Source organism: Mastigoproctus giganteus, chromosome 4 (assembly GCF_048544385.1).
Source record: "Mastigoproctus giganteus isolate SK-2022 chromosome 4, ASM4854438v1, whole genome shotgun sequence".
Taxonomy (NCBI): Eukaryota; Metazoa; Arthropoda; class Arachnida; order Uropygi; family Thelyphonidae; genus Mastigoproctus; species Mastigoproctus giganteus.
In genome coordinates, this window is record NC_143578.1 from 21,237,923 (window position 1) to 21,259,903 (window position 21,981).

The 21,981-nt window shown below is 37.1% G+C and overlaps 1 protein-coding gene across 2 annotated transcripts in view; it reads left to right on the plus strand.

Annotated features, from left to right (window-relative positions):
* gig (TSC complex subunit tuberin) overlaps positions 1–21,981 on the plus strand; it is a 613,633-nt gene that overhangs the window by 121,580 nt on the left and 470,072 nt on the right. For both annotated transcript variants that reach the window (XM_090372592.1, XM_090372593.1), the window contains exons 7-8: positions 3,504–3,636; positions 14,484–14,532. In XM_090372592.1, coding sequence (XP_090228718.1) covers positions 3,504–3,636; positions 14,484–14,532 — 182 coding nt within the window. The remainder of the gene's footprint in view (positions 1–3,503; positions 3,637–14,483; positions 14,533–21,981) is intronic.

Sequence of the window (21,981 nt, forward strand, 5' to 3'; positions counted from 1 at the left end):
CAAGCTTATGCAGCATCAGCCAAAAAAAAAAAAAAAAAAACCACTCCCATTTCACCCCTCCATTCATTTGAAATACCTGTCCAGCTTAGCCTTAAATTTATTTAGGCTATCAACTTCCACAACAAGGGATGTAAGTCTGTTCCACCAACCAACTACCCGCTGGCTAAAGGCAAATTTCCACACATCTATCCTACATCTGTCTTTTCTCAATTTGAATTTATGTCCTCTCAGGTGATTTCTGAGCAAGAGGAAGAATCCCATCAGCATTGAGCATGCTCAAACCATTCAAGGCTTTATACACCTCTATCAGATCACCTCGCTGGTGCCTAGTCTCCAGACACTGTAATTTGAAAAACTTAAGTCTTTCTTCATAAGAGCAACCCTTTGTTCCATTCACTAATCTTGTTGCCCTCTCTGTACTCGTTCCAGCAGCTCTACATACTTCTTGAAATGAGGCCTCCAGACCTGTATACAGTATTCAAGGTGTGGCCTGACCATTGCCTTATACAAGGGAATAATCACCTCCTTATCCCTGTTAGAAAAATTCCTGTATATCATTGACAAGACACCATGAGCTACTCTTGCAAGACCATCTGCACTGCTCAGAAAACTTCATATCTGCCTGCACATGCTGATGTAGAAAACAATCATCCAATAAATCCACAAAAGCCTTGCTAGTGTGTGAGTGAGCAGCCCACAAATTCCAGTCAATATCTGGGAAATTAAAATCCCCCATTATATAAGTCTCTGATTTACTGGCCCACTCTATTTCCCTGTACAGTTTCTTATTATACTCATCAGAGTCATTAGGCCTATAGTACACTCCTACTCTCAATTTTGATCTCCCAATGCTTACGTCACACCAAACTGACTCGACATTGCACTGTCCAACGATGTTGACTGGCTTCACTTCCTTGGATTTTGTTTTTCTTAACTAATAGCAGACCAATGTGAGATGCTTGTCTTCTCATTGCCAGATTCTAATCAACAGCTGAAGAGGATAGAAGAATAAATAGGAATAAAATAGTTAATAAACAAGTTTAATCACACTACATGATAGTGTGATTAACTTAGTTTATGTAAACATATCAGTAGCTTGCTCTGACATGCGAATATGTCAGCGCAAGCTACTGACATGTTTTCCATTTACCTATACATACTTGGATTTTGATATTTAATTTGATTTGACAGTTCATGCTTATTGGGATTTATTTCCCAAAAACCAGAAAAGCCGAGAAAACAGCAATTGCCAAGTCTTTAGGACTTTACAAGGTAGCATATTATGCTTCCTTGTAAAGTCAGTGATTCTTTGCTTCTGATTATGGAATATAAAGTTTCCATAGGTGTAGCTGAAGAAGTCAAGATTGTTGACATGCCAATGATGTGACATTATATGAAAAAATATTTTACTACAGTAAACCCTTGCCAATCTGGTTACAGTTAATCCATATTGAAATACAAAAATTTCTGTTTGCAGTTGAGTACTGTACTTGGAAGGATGCACGGGATTAGGAATGCAGATGAGGTCTGATTGCGCAGAGAGAGAGAGAGAGAGAGAGAGAGAGAGAGAGACGAAGCATACATCACATTGTCTTGCATGTTCTTCAGTATAGTTGTTGATTATGTTGGATGGGTGTTATTGCTTATATCACTTCATTTGTGTACTACTTTATATGTACATAAGTTTAATATATTTTATGGGTTTATATAATTGTTGGCCAAACTACAACACCACTGCCTTGTTGAGATCCTTGTATGTAGACTGTTTTATCGTTTTCTGATAGTCGTGCCTTTAACGCTGTCAGTTGTGCCCACAAAATCTAATAGCTTCCCTTTATTTTTTATGATGTCGCATATGGTTTGGTTAACAAAATTATAATGGTTCATTATAATATTGTTAACCAAAGATTTAATGGATGCACTGTTCATTATAATATTGTCATCAAAGGTTTAACAGATGCACTGTTTTCAAACTTTTGAATAATAGCTTTTGTTCAATTGAAGGCTAAACTCTTTTGCATTTATCCATCATTTTTGCAATTTCTAAACAAAAAAAAATATTTACTATAAAAAAAATTTCAACCATCCTGACATCAATAACGAAATAAAATTTGTCTTTTGCGGTGTGATGGAACACAACAATCCACGTGACGCACAAAAACAAACTAAACATTTTCTCTCTTTCCATTGTTTTTTTTTTTTTTTTGAGTGGCGGGTATTGAAGGCAACAGAGGTTGTGGAATAATAGATATATTCATCTCCCAATCTTGGCTTATAATGCTGCTTCTTGTCACTTATTTATGACTTGCAAAACATGTGTTTATACCTATTCTATTTATTACTTAAATTTTATGATTTCCGGTGGATTTTTTTTTTTTTTTTTTTTTTTTTCGCTTTAGTGTCTTTAAGTGTCCTGGTTAATCTGATCCTGGTAAATCGAGAGTCTGCTGTATAACTTCTGAGTCTTCTATCAATGGATAAATGTATTGTCTTTTTATATTTTTTAAACAGAGGCTCTACAATGATATTTTTTATTATTTATTTTCATCAGCACTACCTATATCATTAAATTTTCTATTTATTTGTGTTCTAAGTTTTTTGTCTTTTTGGGCTATCTTTTGCTTCACTAATCTGGATGACCTCTCCCACCAATTAATCTTGATTAGTGAGGATTAATTACATATATTAATTATATGTAATTAATCCTCACTAATCAGTTGTTAATACACCATATATTAATTATCATTAATATATGGTGTATTAACAATAATCATATATTAATGATAATTAACAAACTATGTATAAATATAGTGCAAGCGCATCAGAAATACATATCTATATCTGAATAAATCAGAATATTAGTAAAAACGGCATCATTTTAAGTTATATCTCATATTGTGAATACCTTCACAACGAGTTGCCATGATATTGCACTACTTCGAATAAATAACGCTTCACCTAAGGAGAAGACTGATGTTACTTATTCTCACCTAAAACGATGCCGTTTTTACTAATATTCTGATTTATTCAGATATAGCTATGTATTTCTGATGCGCTTGCACTATATTTTATACATAGTCTAGACTCCTAGATAGCTTGAGGCTTATGCCCTAAACGCTTTAGAGTGATAATTAACAATTAAAACATCTATCTACAAGACTTTGTTGTGAGAAAATACAATTTGTGATACATTCTGTATGTCAGTTGAGTGTACTACAAATGTTGTAATACCATTTTTTGGAAACTTTAACATGTAAGAAAAATATTACAAGTGGTTATTGGTAATTGAATCAGATAAGAAATAACACTGTCCTCATGGTTTTCAGTCAGCAAAAATCTTATATACAAGTGCAATTATTTTTATAGTTTTACCTGCACCAAAGCAGAGGTTTTATTTTAACTAGAGAAACAAATTAAATTTTGATATTGACTTATGTCTTATAATTGTAGAAACTGAATAATATTAAGGAAATGTTTTTTAGATTTTTTTTCCTACTCTCCAGGCCCGTTTGTATTAGAATGGATGCCAGATATCATTAGTAATGGAAAAGCAACAGAGTTTCTGCAAATGCTAGTAAATATTGTTAAATACAATGCTGCTTATTTAGATGCTGATATAGTTGCAGGACTAGTCCAGTAAGTATTCAGATTAAATTTTTGATTTGTGAAGAAAGTTAAGTTGGTTTATGAATTTTATTCTTTTTTAATTTTGTGTATTGCATTAATTTTGATTCTTTCCATTTGTGCACACTATCAGGTCTATTTTTGCTAAATAGCAGAAAATAGACCTGATAACATATCTACCTGTAATTGATTAATACATTACTTAGAATCAAAGAAGGAAAAAAAAATTCTTAAATCTATGAAGGAAAATGGGCCTGTGGCACTGGTTTCCATAGTTTAAGTGAAGAATAATACAGCAGGGCCAGTGGAGGCAGTAACTAAGATAAATTTAATAAGTTAAGATTATTACAAGAAGTTTCAGGGTGACGAACTCCTTCCTCAGCAAGTAAAAGTACATACATACAGAAATGCAAACATAATATAAACATTAGGAATAGAATATTCAGCATTTATTCTATTCCTAATGTTTATATTATGTTTACATTTCTCTATGTATGTACTTTTACTTGCTGAGGAAGGGGTTCATCACCCTGAAAGCTTCTTGTACTAATCTTAACTTATTAAATTTATCTTAGTTACTGCTTCCACTGGCCCTGCTGTATTATTCTTCACTTCTTAAATCCATTTATATAATTTTAATAATTCTCCTCTTCTCTCAGGAATTCTTCTACACTTTTACATATATTTTAGCTTTGATTTAACACAAGTTCTGGGTGGCAGTAATCACAGTTTACTGATGTCAGATTTATTTAAATATGTTACTACCATCAAGGGTGTAAAGGAAAGGGATTTTGCTTTCACAAGGGTGACTGCAGTGATCTCAGTTTTTCAATTCTATACAGTGGGACCAACTGATGTTGTTACCAACAGCAAATTCTAAATGGGAAGCATTCAAGGAAGTAATCTTGGAAGCTACTAGGCTTTTTGTTGCAAATAAGAAATACTGTTCAAGGCTTAGGCCTAAATGGATGTCCAGATGAACAAATGAGACTTGCGGCAGAGAAGAAAAATGCATGGGATGCATATTCATTATCAGGCAACATAGAAGCCTATGGTAGATATAAGATAGTCTGTAATCAAATCAAAAAGGAGCTTAGGCAAGCAAAGGCAGATTATGAGAAATCTTTGGCAAAGGATGCAAAGAGGAACAGCAAAGACTTCTTTACTTATGTAAACTCTAGAAGGATAAATCAGATTGGTCCTTTTGATATCGATGGCAATCTCCAAGGTAGAATGCTCTGGTCCCACAGGAACGAGTTATTGTTGGTGACTCTATTGTCAGGGAGACGGGGAATATACTATGCAAGAAGGATAGGTGGAATAGGACCAGGGTATGTCTGCCAGGGGCAAAAGTTGATGACGTAGAACAGATATCTTTTAAGGGCACAAAAGATGATATTGTTGTACTTGTTGGAACTTTGGTGCCTCCGTAGCCAGGTGGGCAGGAGCACCAGGGCGTAGCACACACTTCTTGATTAGACAGGGGTTCGAGCCTGTGCCCACCAAATACGGAGGATGCGGAAAGGTCAGGGAATGATCACCGCATATCCCCGGAGCAATATGGCCTTAGTTGCTAATGCTCCTAAAAACCAAACAACAACAACAACAACAACATGTTGGAACTAATGGCATTAGGAGTAAGAGATCTTCAGAATTACTCAACAGGTACAGGTCAATGTTGAAAAAAATGTCACGAGTTAAAGTTGAATGTGAAAATGTCTGCAATTCTGCCCAGACACGATAGGAGGGAGTATATGATAAGAGCAATGTCGATAGATTCAGCGCTGGAGAGATTGTACAAGGCTTAGAATTTTTTTCAGCACGGTCTGTGCTTGTTGTCAGGACAGACTGTTTCTACAGGGATGGGATACACTTAAATAGAAAGGGTGCTAGAATATTTGCTGATGTTATCGAAGCAGTGTTAGGTCGGTCAGAAAACTGTTAGCTTGGGGTGATACACAGACTAAAGGTTTAACAGTGGCCGTAGGCAGAGGCAAAAGTGATTTTTGCACTGCTTCTATTAGAATGAGCAGCAGCCTGAAAAGCAAAGCAATGGAGATTTCCAGGACTGCTGGGAGTCATATTGGAACAAGTAAATACATCGGCTGTGTTAGGGTAACTAAGATTAGAAACAGGTGCATGTATACTTGCACGTACACCAATGCTAGAAGTATAGTTAATAAATTTGATGAGCTGAAGTGCTAGTCAAGACATCAAAGGCAGACATTGTTGGGATATAAGAAACATGGTGTTACACAGACATAAGCAGTACAGAATTGGAATTTGGGGAGTACAATGTGTACAGAAAGGATAGACAGGATAGGAGGGGAGGAGGTGTTATGCTGTTAATTAAGAAAAACATAAAATCAAAAGAAGTGCATCCAGTTGATATAGATGAACAGTTCACTGTTCAGTCAGTTTGGTGTGACATAAGCACTGCGAAAGCAAAAATAAGAGTAGGTGTGTGTTATAGGCCTAATGACTCTGATGAGTACAATGTTCATTGTACTGTATTTCTCTGTACAATTGTTCATTGTATTCTGATGAGTACAATGAACAATTGTAGAGAGAAATAGAGTGGGCTAGTAATTCAGAATGTCTTATAATGGGGGATTTTAACTTCCTAGATATTGACCGGAACTTGTGGGTTTGTCACTCACACACTAGTAAGATTTTGTGGATTTATTGGATGATTGTTTTCTGCAGCAGCATGTTCGAGAAGCAACCAGAGAGGGTAATACTCTTGATCTGGGTATCAGCAGTGATCATTTGTGTATTAAGCATTTGCAGATAAAGGAACCACTAGGTGGCAGTGATCACAGTGTACCAATGTGGGATTTACTTAAAGATCTAACTACCATCAAGGGTAAAGGAAAGGGTTTTTGCTTCCATAAAGAGTACAGTGGTCTCAGACAGTTTTTAAATTCTGTACAGTGGGATCAACTGATGATGTTACCAACAGTAAATTCTAAGTGGGAAGCATTCAAGGAATTAATCGTGGATGCTACTAAAAGTTTCATACCTATTAAGAAATATTGTTTAAGGTTTAGGCCTAAATGGTTATCAAATGAACTAATGAGACTCGTGACAGAGAAGAAAAATGCATGGGATGCATATAAATTATCAAGCGACTCAGAAGCCTATGGCAGATATAAGCTAGTCTGTAATCAGGTCACAAAAGAGGTTAGGCAGATTACGAGAAATCTTTGGCAAAGGATGCTAAGAAAAACAGCAAGGATTTCTTTGCTTATATAAACTCTAAAAGGAAGGGGATGAATCTGATCAGTCCACTTGATATCGATGGTTCGACTGTTGATGATCCTGTGATAGCAAACAAACTGAATGAGTATTTTGCATCTACATTCACACATGAGGAGTTATTAAGGTTTGAAAATGGCAGAAGGTTATCAAATTGTAGCAGGGTGTTTAATGATTTTGTAATAACTGAGAGCAAAGTGGAGGAGAAATTGTTGAAGTTAAACATAAGAAAAGCACCTGGGGTGGATGGGATCTATCCAGTTATATTAAAGGAGGTGGCAAAACAACTAAGCAAACCCTTAGCCATAATTATGAGAGTATCCTTGGACTCAAGGGGGTCCCCACGGACTGGAGATGTGCAAATGTATCCCCAATTCACAAAGGGGGATCGAAGGGTGACACGCGTAATTACAGACCAGTTAGTTTAACTTCTGTTCCGGGTAAAACAATGGAGTCACTGGTTAAAGATGCACTGCAGGATCATCTAGACAAGACTGCAACAATAATTCAGACACAGCATGGGTTTGTTAAGGGAAAGTCTTGTCTGACAAATTTGATAGGATATTATGATGTGGTTACAAAGGAACTGGATGCAAAAAATAATTTTGATATCATATATTTGGATTTCAGAAAAGCTTTTGACACTGTTGAGCATGGAAGACTATTGTACAAATTGGAGCAGAATGGTATCAAGGGTAAGTTGCTACAATGGATAAAAGGATGGTTGAGTGGGAGAAGACAGAGGGTAGTAATCAACGGGTGCTGCTCTTTGTGGACTAATGTTATTAATGGAGTCCCACAGGGTTTGGTGTTGGGTCTTCTGTTGTTTTGTATACAGTGAACCCCCGCTATTCGTGGTATCTGTATTCGCGGTCGCTGATTAACATAAAATGAAACCTAAAAAAATGTGAATTTTAAAGCGCCGTGAACATTTTCCGCCATAAAAAAACATGGGCATGGCTAAAATTATCTTTCCCGGTCAAAACAGTGCTGTGGGTGGGGAGAGAGGATTGACAAAATCGCAAGCGTGGATGTTTCTCGCTAATCCTTGTTCAGTATGTGTTATGCACTTATCATGGAAGGTTTCGTCATTTGCTTTTAATTTTATATGCTTATAAATTGAATAAATTTATCAATTTATAAATTGATATGCTTACAAAAGTGATAAATCTACCGTTTTGCAGTGTAAAACAGACTTTTTCGAGTGTGTTAACAGAAGAAAGTGACTTTATTACAGACAAGTTCTTTCTAACCCGTACAAAAATATGGCTACGAATAACAATGGAAGGGAAATGTGAAAAGATCAAAGAAGGTGATGACATTAGCGAATAAAATTGAGTTATTAGATAAAATTTCTAATGGTGAAAGTGTCTCCTCAGTCGAAAAACATAAAATCAATGAGTCAACGGTACGATCAATCAAGAAATCGGAAGAAAAAATCCGCTGTAATGTCCACGAAAACGCGCTAATTGCTTCAAAAATTTGCTTTGTAACTCGTGATGTTAAATTAGAAAAAAATGGAAAAAACTTTAAATCTGTGGATAGAAGACCGAACTCAAAATAAAATTCCGTTAAGTTCACTCATCATTCGTGAAAAGACAAAACTCCTTTATCAACACTTTAGCGAAACTGGCGATAGCACTGGCGGGATAAGTTTTTTTAGCTAGCAAAGGCGCTGGTTTGAAAGATTTGTTTGAAATTTCTAATAAATATTACATTTAATATTAAATTGTTTCTTATTTTCATTTCGATGCCTTATGCTTGCATTTCACTATGTACTGTCTATGTACATAGCCTTATTATGAAGGTACATATAATACATACATAGACAAAATTTTAGACTAGTTTTTCTTATATATTTCATACTTTGGAATGGAACCCCTTTATTACTATGGGAGCCATAGCTCAGTATTCGCGGCATTTCTTAGGAACGTAACCTCCGCGAATAGCGGGGATTTACCAATGATATTGATGAAGGTATATCAGGCTTAGTGTTGAAGTTTGCGCTGGTTTGAAAGATTTGTTTGAAATTTCTAATAAATATTACATTTAATATTAAATTGTTTCTTATTTTCATTTCGATGCCTTATGCTTGCATTTAACTATGTACTGTCTATGTACATAGCCTTATTATGAAGGTACATTAATACATACATAGACAAAATTTTAGACTAGTTTTTCTTATATATTTCATACTTTGGAATGGAACCCCTTTATTACTATGGGAGCCATAGCTCAGTATTCGCGGCATTTCTCAGGAACGTAACCTCCGCGAATAGCGGGGATTTACCAATGATATTGATGAAGGTATATCAGGCTTAGTGTTGAAGTTTGCAGATGATACAAAGGTTGGCAGGGTTGTTAATGACAGTAATGGCAGTGTGCTACTGCAACAGGATCTAGATAATTTGGGCAGATGGGCTAAGAAGTGGCAACTGAAGTTTAACCTTGACAAATGCAAAGTACTGCATATGAGTAGAAGTAACCCCAGAGAAACATACCAACTGTGTGGTACTACACTTATGGTGGTAGAAAATGAAAAAGACCTGGGTGTAATTGTGCAGTCAGATATGAAGTTTTCTGAGCAATGCAGACAGGCTGCCAGGGCAGGTCATGGGGTTTTGTCAATGATATATAGGAATTTTGCTAGCAGGGAAAAGGAGCTGATTGTCCCTCTGTATAAGGCAATGGTCAGGCCATGCCTTGAGTACTGAATACAGGTCTGGAGGCCTCATTTTATGAAGGATGTAGATTTGCTTGAGTGTGTACAGAGAAGGGCAACAAGATTGGTGAGGGGAATGAAGGGATACGCTTACCAAGAGAGTCTTAAGTTTTGCAAATTGCAGTGGCTGGAGACTAGGCACCTGCGCGGTGCCTAGTCTCCTTGAATGGGTTGAGCATGCTGAATTCTGATGGGATCTAGACACTTGTTCAGATTACGAACCTAAGGGGGCATAAATTCAAATTAAGAGAAGACAGATGTAGAATAGATGTGCAGAAATTTGCCTTTAGCCAGCGGGTGATTAATTGCTGGAACAAACTTCCATCTGTCGTTGTGGAAGTTGATAGGTTAAATAAATTTAAGGAGGAACTGGACAAGCATTTGAAGCGAATGGTGTGATTTTTTTTTTTTTTTTGGCTGATGCTCCTAAGCTTATACACTTGCTTTCTTGCATCACATGCCACTACTACTACTACTACTACGACAGAGAGTGGTAATCAATGGACACTGCTCTTCGTGGACAAATGTTATTAGCAGAGTTCCCCAAGGTTTGGTGTAGGGCCCATTGTTGTTTTGTATATTTATCAATAATATTGAGGAAGGTATATCTGGTTTAATGTCCAAGTTTGCTGATGATAGAAATGTTGGCAAAGTTGTTAACGATAGTAAAGACAGTATGCTACTCCAACTGATCTAGATAAGTTGGGGAAATGGGCTGAGAAGTGGCAACTGAAGTTTAACATTGACAAATGCAAAGTACTGCACATGGGTAGCAATAACCCAAGAAAAAAGTACCAACTGTGCGGTACTATACTCAGTGAAGTGGAAAGTGAAAAAGACCTAGGGGTAATTGTGCACTCAAATATGAAGTTTGCTGACAGTGCAGACAGGCTGCCAGGGCAATTCATGGAGTATTATCAATGATATATAGGAATTTTGCTAGCAGGGACAGGGAGGTGATTATCCCGTTGTACAAGGCAATGGTCAGGAAACACTTAGAGTACTGTGTTCAGGTCTGGAAGCCTCATTTTAGTAAGGATGTAGAGTTGGTAGAATGAGTACAAAGAAGGGCAACAACATATTGGGCAGGGAACAAAGGGGTGCTCTTACCAAGAAAGGCTTAAGTTCAGCAAATTACAGTGTCTGGAGATTAGGCACCTGCGAGGTGATCTGATTGAGGTATATAAGGCCTTGAATGGTTTGAGCAAGCTCATTGCTGATGGGATTCTTCCTCTTGCTCAGATTATGCAACTTTATGGACATAGATTCAAATTGAGGAAAGATAGTCGCAGACTAGATGTGAGGAAATTTGCCTTTAGCCAGCGGGTGGTTGATTGCTGGAATAAACTTCCATCTGTCGTGGAAATTGATAGCTTAAATAAATTCAAGGAAGATCTAGACAAACATTCAGGTGGTAGATGACTTTCATCAACCGGTGAAATACCACCACTTTGCTTATTGGAGGCTTGAAGTGGTGAAACCCATGTTTAGTCTCTAGAGCAAAGTTTCCGGCATCCCCCTCTCCCCATACTTCTCCTTCAACCCATGCACGGTACTAAGTACTATAGGTTTTAATACCTTTCGTGTTTGGGGTTTTCATTAAAAAAAAAAAAAAAATGGATTGGTGAAATGGGAAGTTTTTTTTATTTCGTTTCATCATATGCCTTTACTAATGCTAAAGTTGAGGGCTCATATTATTGATCTATTCTATCCTAAGCCATTCTCTGCAGTTGGCTGCAAGATTCAGTTCTGATATAACTTTCACCATATCTTTCCCATCTTCTCCTTGGTCTTTCATGATTGGGCATGTCAATCATTTCAGTGATCATTAAGTTGGGAAGTTTGTTTGTTTGTTTTTCTTTATTCTACAAGTATGTCCTAATCTAGCGAAATCATTTTTCTTAATGAATGAATTATTGTCAGCTAAGGCAGTACAGTAAGTTCTTGAGTTATGTAACTTCGGACTTATGTAAATTTTTTTATCACTAATTTTTCTTTTTTTGTTTGCTATTTTAAATTTTAAAATAGCAAACAAAAAAAGCAATCAATAACGACAAACATGGCATGAACAAATTGACTGCCTTAGCTGGCAATAATTCAGTGCAGAAGGAAACCGTTGAATTATTGAACCCTTGAAACCATTCATTTGATTAATAACCACCAATATGAATTTGTCAGTATCAATCCTCTTGTGATATACGGAGTTATGTTACTCATCTTTATACTGAGATATGGAGTGACAAGTTTACGAAGCTTAAAAAATAGGAATGAAGAGATTTTGAAATTTTTTTTTTTTTTTTTTTTTATATGACTGAAAATTTCAGCAAAGGGGACACACATTTCACCATAATAATGTAAAAACCCACAGAATTCCAGCTATCGGTATTATTGCAAATGCAATAAGATCAAGTTTACTATCCATTTATAATGAATTTCACTAACAGAAAAGCTCAATAAACTGGAAACTGCAAATTGTTTTTATTGTTTTATAGTAGTGACCTCCGGAAATGTTCTTTAGTAAAATGTGAGCTTGTGTGAGGTGATAATAGTGCATTTCTGTCTTAACCCTATGAAGTTCTTTACAGAAAATTTCATTTTGACTGTTATTATGGTCCTGAGTAAGAGAATAAGTGAGAGCGGTACTAGTAAATCTACTAAGAAAAGGAAAGCAATCGATTTGGATCAGAAAATTAAAATAATAAGGAGGTATAAAAATGGTCAAACATTAAAAAGAATCGTGCGGAATTTAGATTTGTCAGCGTCAACAATGAACACAATAATAAAGGACAAAGACAGAATATGAGAAGCGGTGAAGGGATTGGCACCAGTGAAGTCAACTATAATAACCAAGGCTACGAAATACAGTACAGGCACTCCTTCTTCTGTTACGTAATACTCGACTTATGGAAATTCGACTTTACGTAAGTTTTGCTGGCTAGTGCAAACTTAAAAAAAAAAAAAATCATGGAAACGTATTTTGCATCCCGTAGGAATAAATGGGGGTATCATGAAAATATCGTAATGTGAACCCAATAACACATTGTTTTTTTGGTAATTTGTTTCAAGACCTTGGAAGTTGAAATTTTCACTATATAACTAAGCTATTTATCTCTCTAAAAGGTCATTTTTATAATGGAAATTGCACTACACTTTCATCATTATCATATGTTCTGTTATAAGAATCAATTTTGAACACCTTTGTGATATTTTTCTAAAAGACATTTCTGGAGGTAACTACAGATAAAATCAGTTTGCATTTTCCACTTTATTAGACTTTTCTGTTAGCACAATCTATTATAAACTGGTAGTAAACTAGATCGTTTATTGCATTTGCGATGATACCGATAACTGGAATTCTGTGGGTTTTTACATTACAGTGTTATGGTGAAATGAGTTCCCCTTCGCTGAAATCTTCAATCATATAAAAAACATAAATAAATTTTCAGAATCTTCTCTTCATTCCTATTTACTTATTACAATGGTTAAGGGAAAGAGACCAATGGAAAGTGCAAGTGCTGGCAGTGCTAGGAAGTGAAACAAAATTGATTTAGAAATGAAGATGATTAATTAAGAAGTATGAACCAGGATAAAGTTTGTCATCTATTGCATGGAATTAGGCCTCGCTGCTTCAACAGTGAATACTATTTTAAGGGACAGTGCATGTATAAAAGAACATGTTAAAGGATCAATGCATTTAAGATCAACAATGATCACAAAACAGTGTTCAGGTGCTATGTCGAAGATAGAAAAGCTATTAATAATGTGGATGGAAAATCAGATTCAGAAGCAAGTGCCCTTGAGTCCAATGGCCAATTCAAGCAAAAGCAAGAAGTATTTATGAAGATATTAAGGATAAGTATGGTGAACCCCAAGCCAGATTCGTGGCAAGCAACGGGTGGTTTATTAGGTTCAAGCATCGTGCTGGTTTCCAAAACATTAAAGTATGCGGTGAAGTTGCCAGTGCCGATTGTGCTGCTGCAGAGACAAATTTTGTGATATGTTGGAAAAAACCCCTTCTAAATCTCCACCACTCTGAACTTCTGCAGTGCCATGCTTATCAGCTGGAGAGTTAATTCTGGCAACGATACTTGAAAGGTAAAACTTGCTGACGTTATGCCTGTCTCCTCTCTCTTGTAATTTTATAATTTTGAAATTTTTGTAATTTTGTACACTTTTCTAATTGTTCCTGCTCATGAGATAAAAAAAATTGAATAAATAATTCTATTTACATATTTGTTGAACTTTTCTTTTTTGCTTCAATCAAATTCAGCGTGCATAGTTGTGAGTGCTGCATAAGCATTTAGGGAAATTCCGACTTACGTAGAGTTCAGTGGAATGTAACCCTTACGTAAGTCGAGGAGTGGCTTTACAGTCAGTTTTTACAGTACAATAACATGCATTTTTTCTTCCTTTTATGTTTTCTTTTCTTATGTGCCATTCCGGCTACTTCACCGCTGTCCCCAGATAAAGTTTTTAATTGAACTAATTAAAAATATATAACTTTTTCAATATATAACTATTTTTCTTCATTCTTCTGAGGATATGTGATTTTTGTAATTTTGGCATATCAGGGATATAGTAGCAATATTTTATTAGTCATTCCTGAGGTATGTTAAACTCGACTTACGTAAGAAGTCCTGGAACATATCTCTTATGCATGTCAAGGACTTACTGTACTAAAATTCAGTATACTCTTGCTTTCTCTGCTTTCCTTATGAGTTTGAATTTTTCTCTTAATTCCAAATGAAAATTACTTTTCAAAGATACAGATTTTTGTTGTTGTCTGTTTTCTGATATTAGCTCTACTTGTAATTTTAATTTTGTTTTTACTTGTTAAAGTAAACACTTTTATTAAAGTAATTTGCATTTATATTTTCAGACATACTTGCATTTATTCTTGTAGAACTAAATCAGGAGAGGATTTACAGGTGAGAATATTGTTTACTCTTAACCTAAAGATTATTGTGTATATATATTGAAGAAGGGGCATGTTGTTAATAAGAGGGTGTTTTTTTTTTTGATAAATCTAATTATATGGAAACATTAATCAGTGTATAATGCAGCTTAATGGGGTATGCCATTATAAAAATATTGCAGTGAACAATGTTAGGTTGTTGTGGCATAAATGTAAAAATAGTTATAGCGTTATGAACTATGAGAAGTTCAGAGTGGGCCACCTTTGGTAAGCAGAACTGCCACCGTGGGCTGTACCAGCAGCTTATTAGTAATGGTTATGCTTATAAATAGTGATTGAAAAGTCAAGATACAACTTGAAAAATTCATTCAAAATTAATAATGACCTGATACTTGCTACACATACAATCATGCAATGAATATATGAGCAGAAGCTGTGATATGACTTGAAGCCCTGATTGTCAATATGACATTTTAACACATGAGGTTGTTGAAGTTGTCACAGACATTCTCTCAGATATGCCAGACAAGCTGTACTTGCGACCTGGGAGTCTAAAACGCTGATGGAACTGATATTTGGGTGACACTCAAGACCCAATTTTGGCGAAGTCCGGACAGTCTGTGACAGCCAAATTCTCTGCTTGCACCTTCACGATGGTGGGACTGTTAGTAATCCTGGGTATAACCTCCATGCACAAGTACATTGTGGATGACCACCCAGGTGTGAACCAACGTAAGCAGGGGTCGAGGTGTGATACCCAAACCACATGGAGGAATGCTGCCCCTTTATGTTACCAGGCAGTACTAGGTGGTAGATGACTCTCATCAACCGGTGCAATACCACCAATTTGCTTATTGGAGGCTTGAAGTGATGGAACCCATGTTTAGTCTCCAGAGCTAAGTTCCAGTAAACCCTTCCCCATCTCTTCCATCATGCAGTATGATTGATGACTTTTGAGGTTATGATGAACATCGTGGCGAGATCCGATATTCCTTACATTTCGAGGGTACAGCTCTAAAACGGTGTTCGCAAGCCCGCCGCTAGTTAGTACACCGAACCGAACCTATTGGTAACTCTCTAGGAGGCTTCCGGATCAGCTAGTGTATAATCTTGCTATCTCTACTCTGGCAGATAGTGACTGGAGGGAGTCCGAGTAGTGTGTATGTGGGGAGCATTGTCGAGGCCACATTATGTCAAGGATCTGGGTATATTTTTACCATGTGTACACCATATCCAAAAATTTCAATACTTCATACAGCATGTCCCACCCACTTTTCTTACTATTGAATACACCATGAATTGTCAAACTAATAGAGCAGGCTTATCTGCGAAAAGATCTAAACGTCCCAAACACTTCCTAATTCATTTCACAAATATACGTGGTCTCAATTCTAATCTCAACAATGTCCATTTCTACTTGCAGTCTGCCAAACCCCATGTACCTTTTCTGATAGAATCTCAGTTATCGGTTGATTCAACTACTGCTCATCTCAGATGCCCAAATTATTTGGTGTATGATTCCTTTCGCCTCAAAGGTGGTACTTGTGCATATGTCCGTTCTGATATTCCCTGTCAGAGACTTGGCAATTTGGAAGCTCCTCTCTTTGATCTTCTCTGTCTTAAAATCTCTCTACCTCATTGTGTCAAATTCATCTGTTGTCTCTACCGTTCTCCCAATTCCATTAATCACTTGGAGCTCTTTGACTTCCTCTCTTTGCAACTTCGCTTTCTCCAGTCAAACTTTCCTAACAGTGAGGTAATTTTCCTTGGTGATTTTAATGTTCACAACTCCACCTGGCTTCCGATTTCTAGTCACACCAACCCAGCTGGTCGAGATTCTGAGGCTTTTGCAATTACTAATGACCTTGCACAGATACAGCCAACAACCCTTCTAAGTACACGGTCGAAGTGAGTGGTCCTTTAGGCACCTCAGATCACAACTTGGTGATTGTCTCTTCTCCAGTGAAGCCTTTATCTCAAGGTTATTCCCAACCTCTTGTTGTTTGGCATTACAAGAATACAAGATGGGATGACCTGCGAGATTTCTTTTCTTTTCCTTGGTCGGATTACTGTTTCAAAACTTCTGAGGTCAACGTTTGCTCAGATCGTGTCAGCGAAATTATTCTTGCAGGAATGGAATCCTTTATCCCACACTCCACTTTAAAATCTCGTCCTTTATCTAAACTTTGGTTTTCCAATAAATGTGCTAAGGCTGTTCAAGAGAAGAATGTTGCATATCGTAAATGGCTTGTTTCTAATTCTCAGTTTCATTTTCTGCCTATACCAAAGCTCGCAACAATTGTAAAGCAGTTATTAATCAGTCAAAACTAGAGTTTGAACAGGCTAAGAGTAGAAAACTTGTTTCTTGCCCTAATGGTAGCCAAGCATTCTGGTCTCTTGCCAAAGCTATTTGTCACAACTTTTGCCCATCTCTGCTCCGACCTCTGTCCAAACCAGATGGTTCTGTTGTCACTTCAGACAAGGAAAAAGCTGACCTGCTAGCATCCCATTTTTCTTCCATCTCATGTATTAATGATCTTGGTAAAACACCTCGCACCATTCCCAACACGCTCCATTCAATGCCTCCTGTGGTCTTCCATGAAAAGGATGACAGAAGGATTTTGACGAATCTTGATGCAAAGAAAGCTCCAAGTCCTGATGGTATTTCTCCACTTGTTCTTAAAACCTGTGCTCCTGAACTTACTCCTATTCTTTGCTGCCTTTTTTCACTTTCTTATTCCAAAGATGTTTTTCCTTCTTCTTGGAAATTTGCTCATATCCAGCCAGTTCCTAAAAAAGGGTGAGAAATCCCTCCCTTCCAATTATCGTCCCATTGCAAGTACTTCTACTCTTTCTAAAGTAATGCAGAAATCAATTAAACGCCAACTCTGAATCTACCTTCCGTTGGAAATTCAATGGAAAGGTTCGGTGAAACACAAGTAGTTGCTCTTGACATCTCAAAGGCTTTCGATCATGTTTGGCATAAAGGTCTTCTAAACAAGCTTCCATCTTATGGTTTGCCAAGTGGTTTGCCACATTACAAATATTGCTTCCTCTGCATCTAAAAAACGTGGTTTTCTCTTTCGCTCTTGGCGTTATATTTCTTCCAAACAGCTCCTCACTCTGTATAAATCACAAATCTGCCCTACCATGGAATATTGTTCCCACATCTGGGATGGTGCCACCAAAACTTCTCTCAGGCTTCTTGATTCCATTCAGAAGAGGGCAGTTAGGTTAATTAATGATTCATCTCTAACAGAGTCTGCACTTGCTGTCTCATAGACGTACTGTTTCTGCTGCATGCCTCTTCTACAGATACTTCCATGGGCACTGTTCTTCTGAATTGGCTTCTATAATTCCCGCTCTCTCTTTCAAAACAGTCCGAACACGTGCAGCCACCAGCCAACATCCATTTACTGTCCAACTTCAAACTCACAGAACCAACTTTTCATCTTCCTCATTTATTCATTCAACTGCTGTTTTCTGGAACAACCTTCCTTCATAGGTATTTCCTGAAAATTACAGTCTACAGAAGTTCAAGTCCATTGTCAACAAATACCTTCTTTCGTCTTCTCAACCTCAAATCCAAGCACAGTACTAAGTACTGTAGGTTCTAATACCTCTCATGTTTGGGGTTTACATAAAAAAAAAAAAATTCTGATTGGGTATCATATGTAACAGTGAATGTGGATTTGTGAAGGGGGAGGAGCAACAGAGAGAGCTATATTGCTGTCATTGCTCTAAAGTCAGCATGATACTTAAAGATGTTTTTAAGTATCATGCTGACTTAAAAACACTTAATAACCCTTTGGTTAAAAGAGCATTTTTTATATACAGCTTGTAAAAATGTTTTACAAGCTGTATTTTTTGTTTTACATTATAAAACATTTGTATGTTTCACAATGTTTTGCCTGCAAAAATATTTTTACACTTGTAAAAATGTTTTTGCAGCTGATTTGTTTGACAACCTGCTGTCACTGAATGTTAGCATTAGTAGAGGCATATGATGCAAGAAAGCAAGCTTATGCAGAATCAGCCAAAAAGGGGGGGGAAACCAACTTCCACTTCACCCCTCCGTTCGTTCGAAATACCTGTCCAGCTGAGCCTTAAATTTATTTAGGCTATCAACTTCCACAACAAGGGATGGATGTCTGTTCCACCAACCAACTACCTGCTGGCTAAAGGCAAATTTCCGCGCATCTCTCCTACATCTGTCTTTCCTCAGTTTGAATTTATGCCATCTCAGGTGATTATTCTGAGCAAGAGGCAGAATCCCATCAGCATTGAGCATGCTCAAACCCTTCAGGGCTTTATACCCCTCTATCAGATCACCTCGCCAGTGCCTAGTCGCTACACACTATAATTTGCAAAACTTAAGCCTTTCTTCATAAGAGCACCCCTTTGTTCCATTCACTAATCTTGTTGCCCTTCTCTGTACTCGTTCCAGCAGCTCTACATCATTCTTGAAATGAGGCCTCCAGACCTGTATACAGTACTCAAGGTGTGGCCTGACCATTGCCTTATACAAGGGAATAATCACCTCCTTATCCCTGCTAGAAAAATTCCTGTATATCATTGATAAGACACCATGAGCTACTCTTGCAGCCCGTCTGCACTGCTCAGAGAACTTCATATCTGCCTGCACAATTACTCCCAGGTCCTTTTCATTCTCTACCACTGTCAGTGTAGTACCACAGAGTTGATACGTTGCCCTGGGGTTGCTGTTTCCCATATGTAGTACTTTGCATTTGTCAATGTTAAACTTCATTTGCCACCTCTCAGCCCATCTGCTCAACCTTTCCAGATCCTGTTGTAGCAGCATAGCGTCAGTAGTGTCCTTAACAACCCTGCCAACCTTTGTATCGTTTGCAAACTTGGACATTAAGCTTGATATACCATCATCAATATTATTTATAAATACAGAAAACAATAATGAACCCAACACTGAACCCTGATGGACTCCACTAATAACATTAGTCCACGATGAGCAGTGTCCATTGATTACCACTCTCTGTCTTCTCCCCCTCAACCACCCCTTTATCCATAGCAGCAATTTGCCTCGAATGCCACACTGCTCCAATTTGTGCAGCAGTCTTCCATGTGCAACAGTATCAAAAGCCTTTCTAAGATCCAAGTATATAATATCAAAGTTATTCCCTGCATCCAGTTCTTTTGTGACTGCATCATAGTATCCAATCAAATTGGTCAAGCAAGACTTCCGCTTAACAAAACAATGCTGTGTCCGATCTATAACTGAAGTCTTGTCTAGATGATCCTGCAGTGCTTCTTTAACCAGTGCCTCCATTAATTTTCCTGGAACAGAAGTTAAACTCACAGGTCTATAATTACTTGAGTCAGCCTTTGATCCTCCTTTGTGAATTGGGGTCACATTTGCACATCTGCAGTCTATGGGTGCCTACCCTGAGTCCAAGGAAGCTGTCCTAATTATGGCTAAGGGTTTGCTTACTTCCTTTGCTGCCTCCTTTAATATAACTGGATAGATCCCATCCACCCCATGTGCCTTTCTTGTGTTTATCTTCAACAATTTCTCCTCCTCTTTACTCTCAGTTATTATAAGATTATCTAACTTACTGCCAGAGTTGAATACACCTCTGGCATTCCCCTCGCTGAATAACTCCTCATGTGTGAATGTCGATGCAAAATATTCATTTAGTTTGTTAGCTACCTGAGCAGGATTGTCAACAGTTGAACCATCGATATCAAGTGGACCAATCTGATTCATCCCCTTCCTTCTAGAGTTTACATAAGTAAAGAACTCTGCTGTTTTTCTTTGCATCCCTTGCCAAAGATTTCTCATAATCTGCCTTTGCCTGCCTAACCTCCTTTGTAACTTGGTTATAGATCAACTTATATCTATCATTGGCTTCTGTGTCATGTCTTAATTTATATGTATCCCATGCAATTTTCTTCTCTGCCATATGTCTCATTAGTTCATCTGACATCCATTTAGGCCTAAACCTTGAAAATGTTCATGAAAATGTTCTTGCATTTTATGCAGGCTGAAAAACCTAGACTAATTCAGGTGAGGGAGTCTTACTCCCACCACATAAGGTCTGCTAACTGCTGCCCTGCTGTTAACTTTTTCAATGGGATTCAATCCCAGGCCTCACTGTACATCACGGGGAACCCATTATGCATGAAAGTAACTGACACCTTATGATTTCTGTCCTGAGAGAGAGAGAGAGAGAGAGAGAGAGAGAGAGAGAGAGATTGGATTCAACTATTTTTCATGAAGGATGAAACCCCACCACATTTTGCACTGGTGAAATGGGTGCCTCAGGTCACACTTAACATTGATCACATCACTTCTAAGGTGGCAAAGCATTTTGCCTGTGCTTGGCCACCTTGCTCTCCAGACTAATTCCTGTTTATTTCTGTTCATGGGAATTTCTCAAGGACTGGGTTTATCTGGTTAGTGTTCTGTCTTTTTTCTGATTTGAAGGCACTGCATCACAAAGCATGTTGCCAACATTCACAGTGACATGCTTTGGGAAACAGTTACCTGTGCTGTAAATTTTGAATACGAACAGTAGTCATGGTGGACAGTTTATCTTTATTAACCTATAGATTTCTTGTGCTGTTTTATTAAATTGATAAAATAAGTTGTGCTTTATGGCTGCATGCAACACTAATACATCATAAAGTGTAACTTTTTTGGATTTATTTTTGTTTTTCATTCCTGTGTGATCGAGACTAGTAGTGGCGAACTAATGCCATGTACACACAGAGGAAGAATATACTGGCATATAGCCACTCATAAATAATTTATACTGTAGAAAAAAGACATGTTTTATTTGATTGCAAATTTGTTTTATGGTCATCCACATCATATGGTTATTAGAGAAAAGCCATAAATGCCAAAATTATTTTTTGCATCCAGATCCTTGGTCACTGTCATCATAATGAAAAGCCATGATCAAATGTCAAATCAAATATCAAATAAAATGTCAAATCATAATCAAATCAAATGAAAAGCCATAATTTTGTGCAGAATTAAGCAGCAGCAAAGTTCTCATTTAAAACTTTTTTTTTTCTTTTTCCCTCTGCCACTTGAAAATTGTTAAATTTTTGTTTCAGCTTATTTTTGGCATTCAATCTAGAAAAAGTTTGCCATCACTGTTTTAGACACTGTCTACCTCCAAACTTCTTCACTATGTGATTCATTGTCTTCCACCCATACACGGCCAAAGTGACATCCTTTAATTCTTTCAGGAGTGAAGTCACTGAATATTTGAGGGCCCTCAGGTGTGTTTTTTTTGCTAGTGGCTGGCTGGGAGAGGGAGAATGAGAATATGTGGACACAACTGTTTATAGGCAGGATGTAACCTCACCACATATTCATTGACTAATAAAGTGCCACATGTTTCAGTTTAGTTCTGGAATTTTGTAATTTTTATTCAAATCAGATTTAGAATAAATATTAACTTGTTCTTATTCTGAT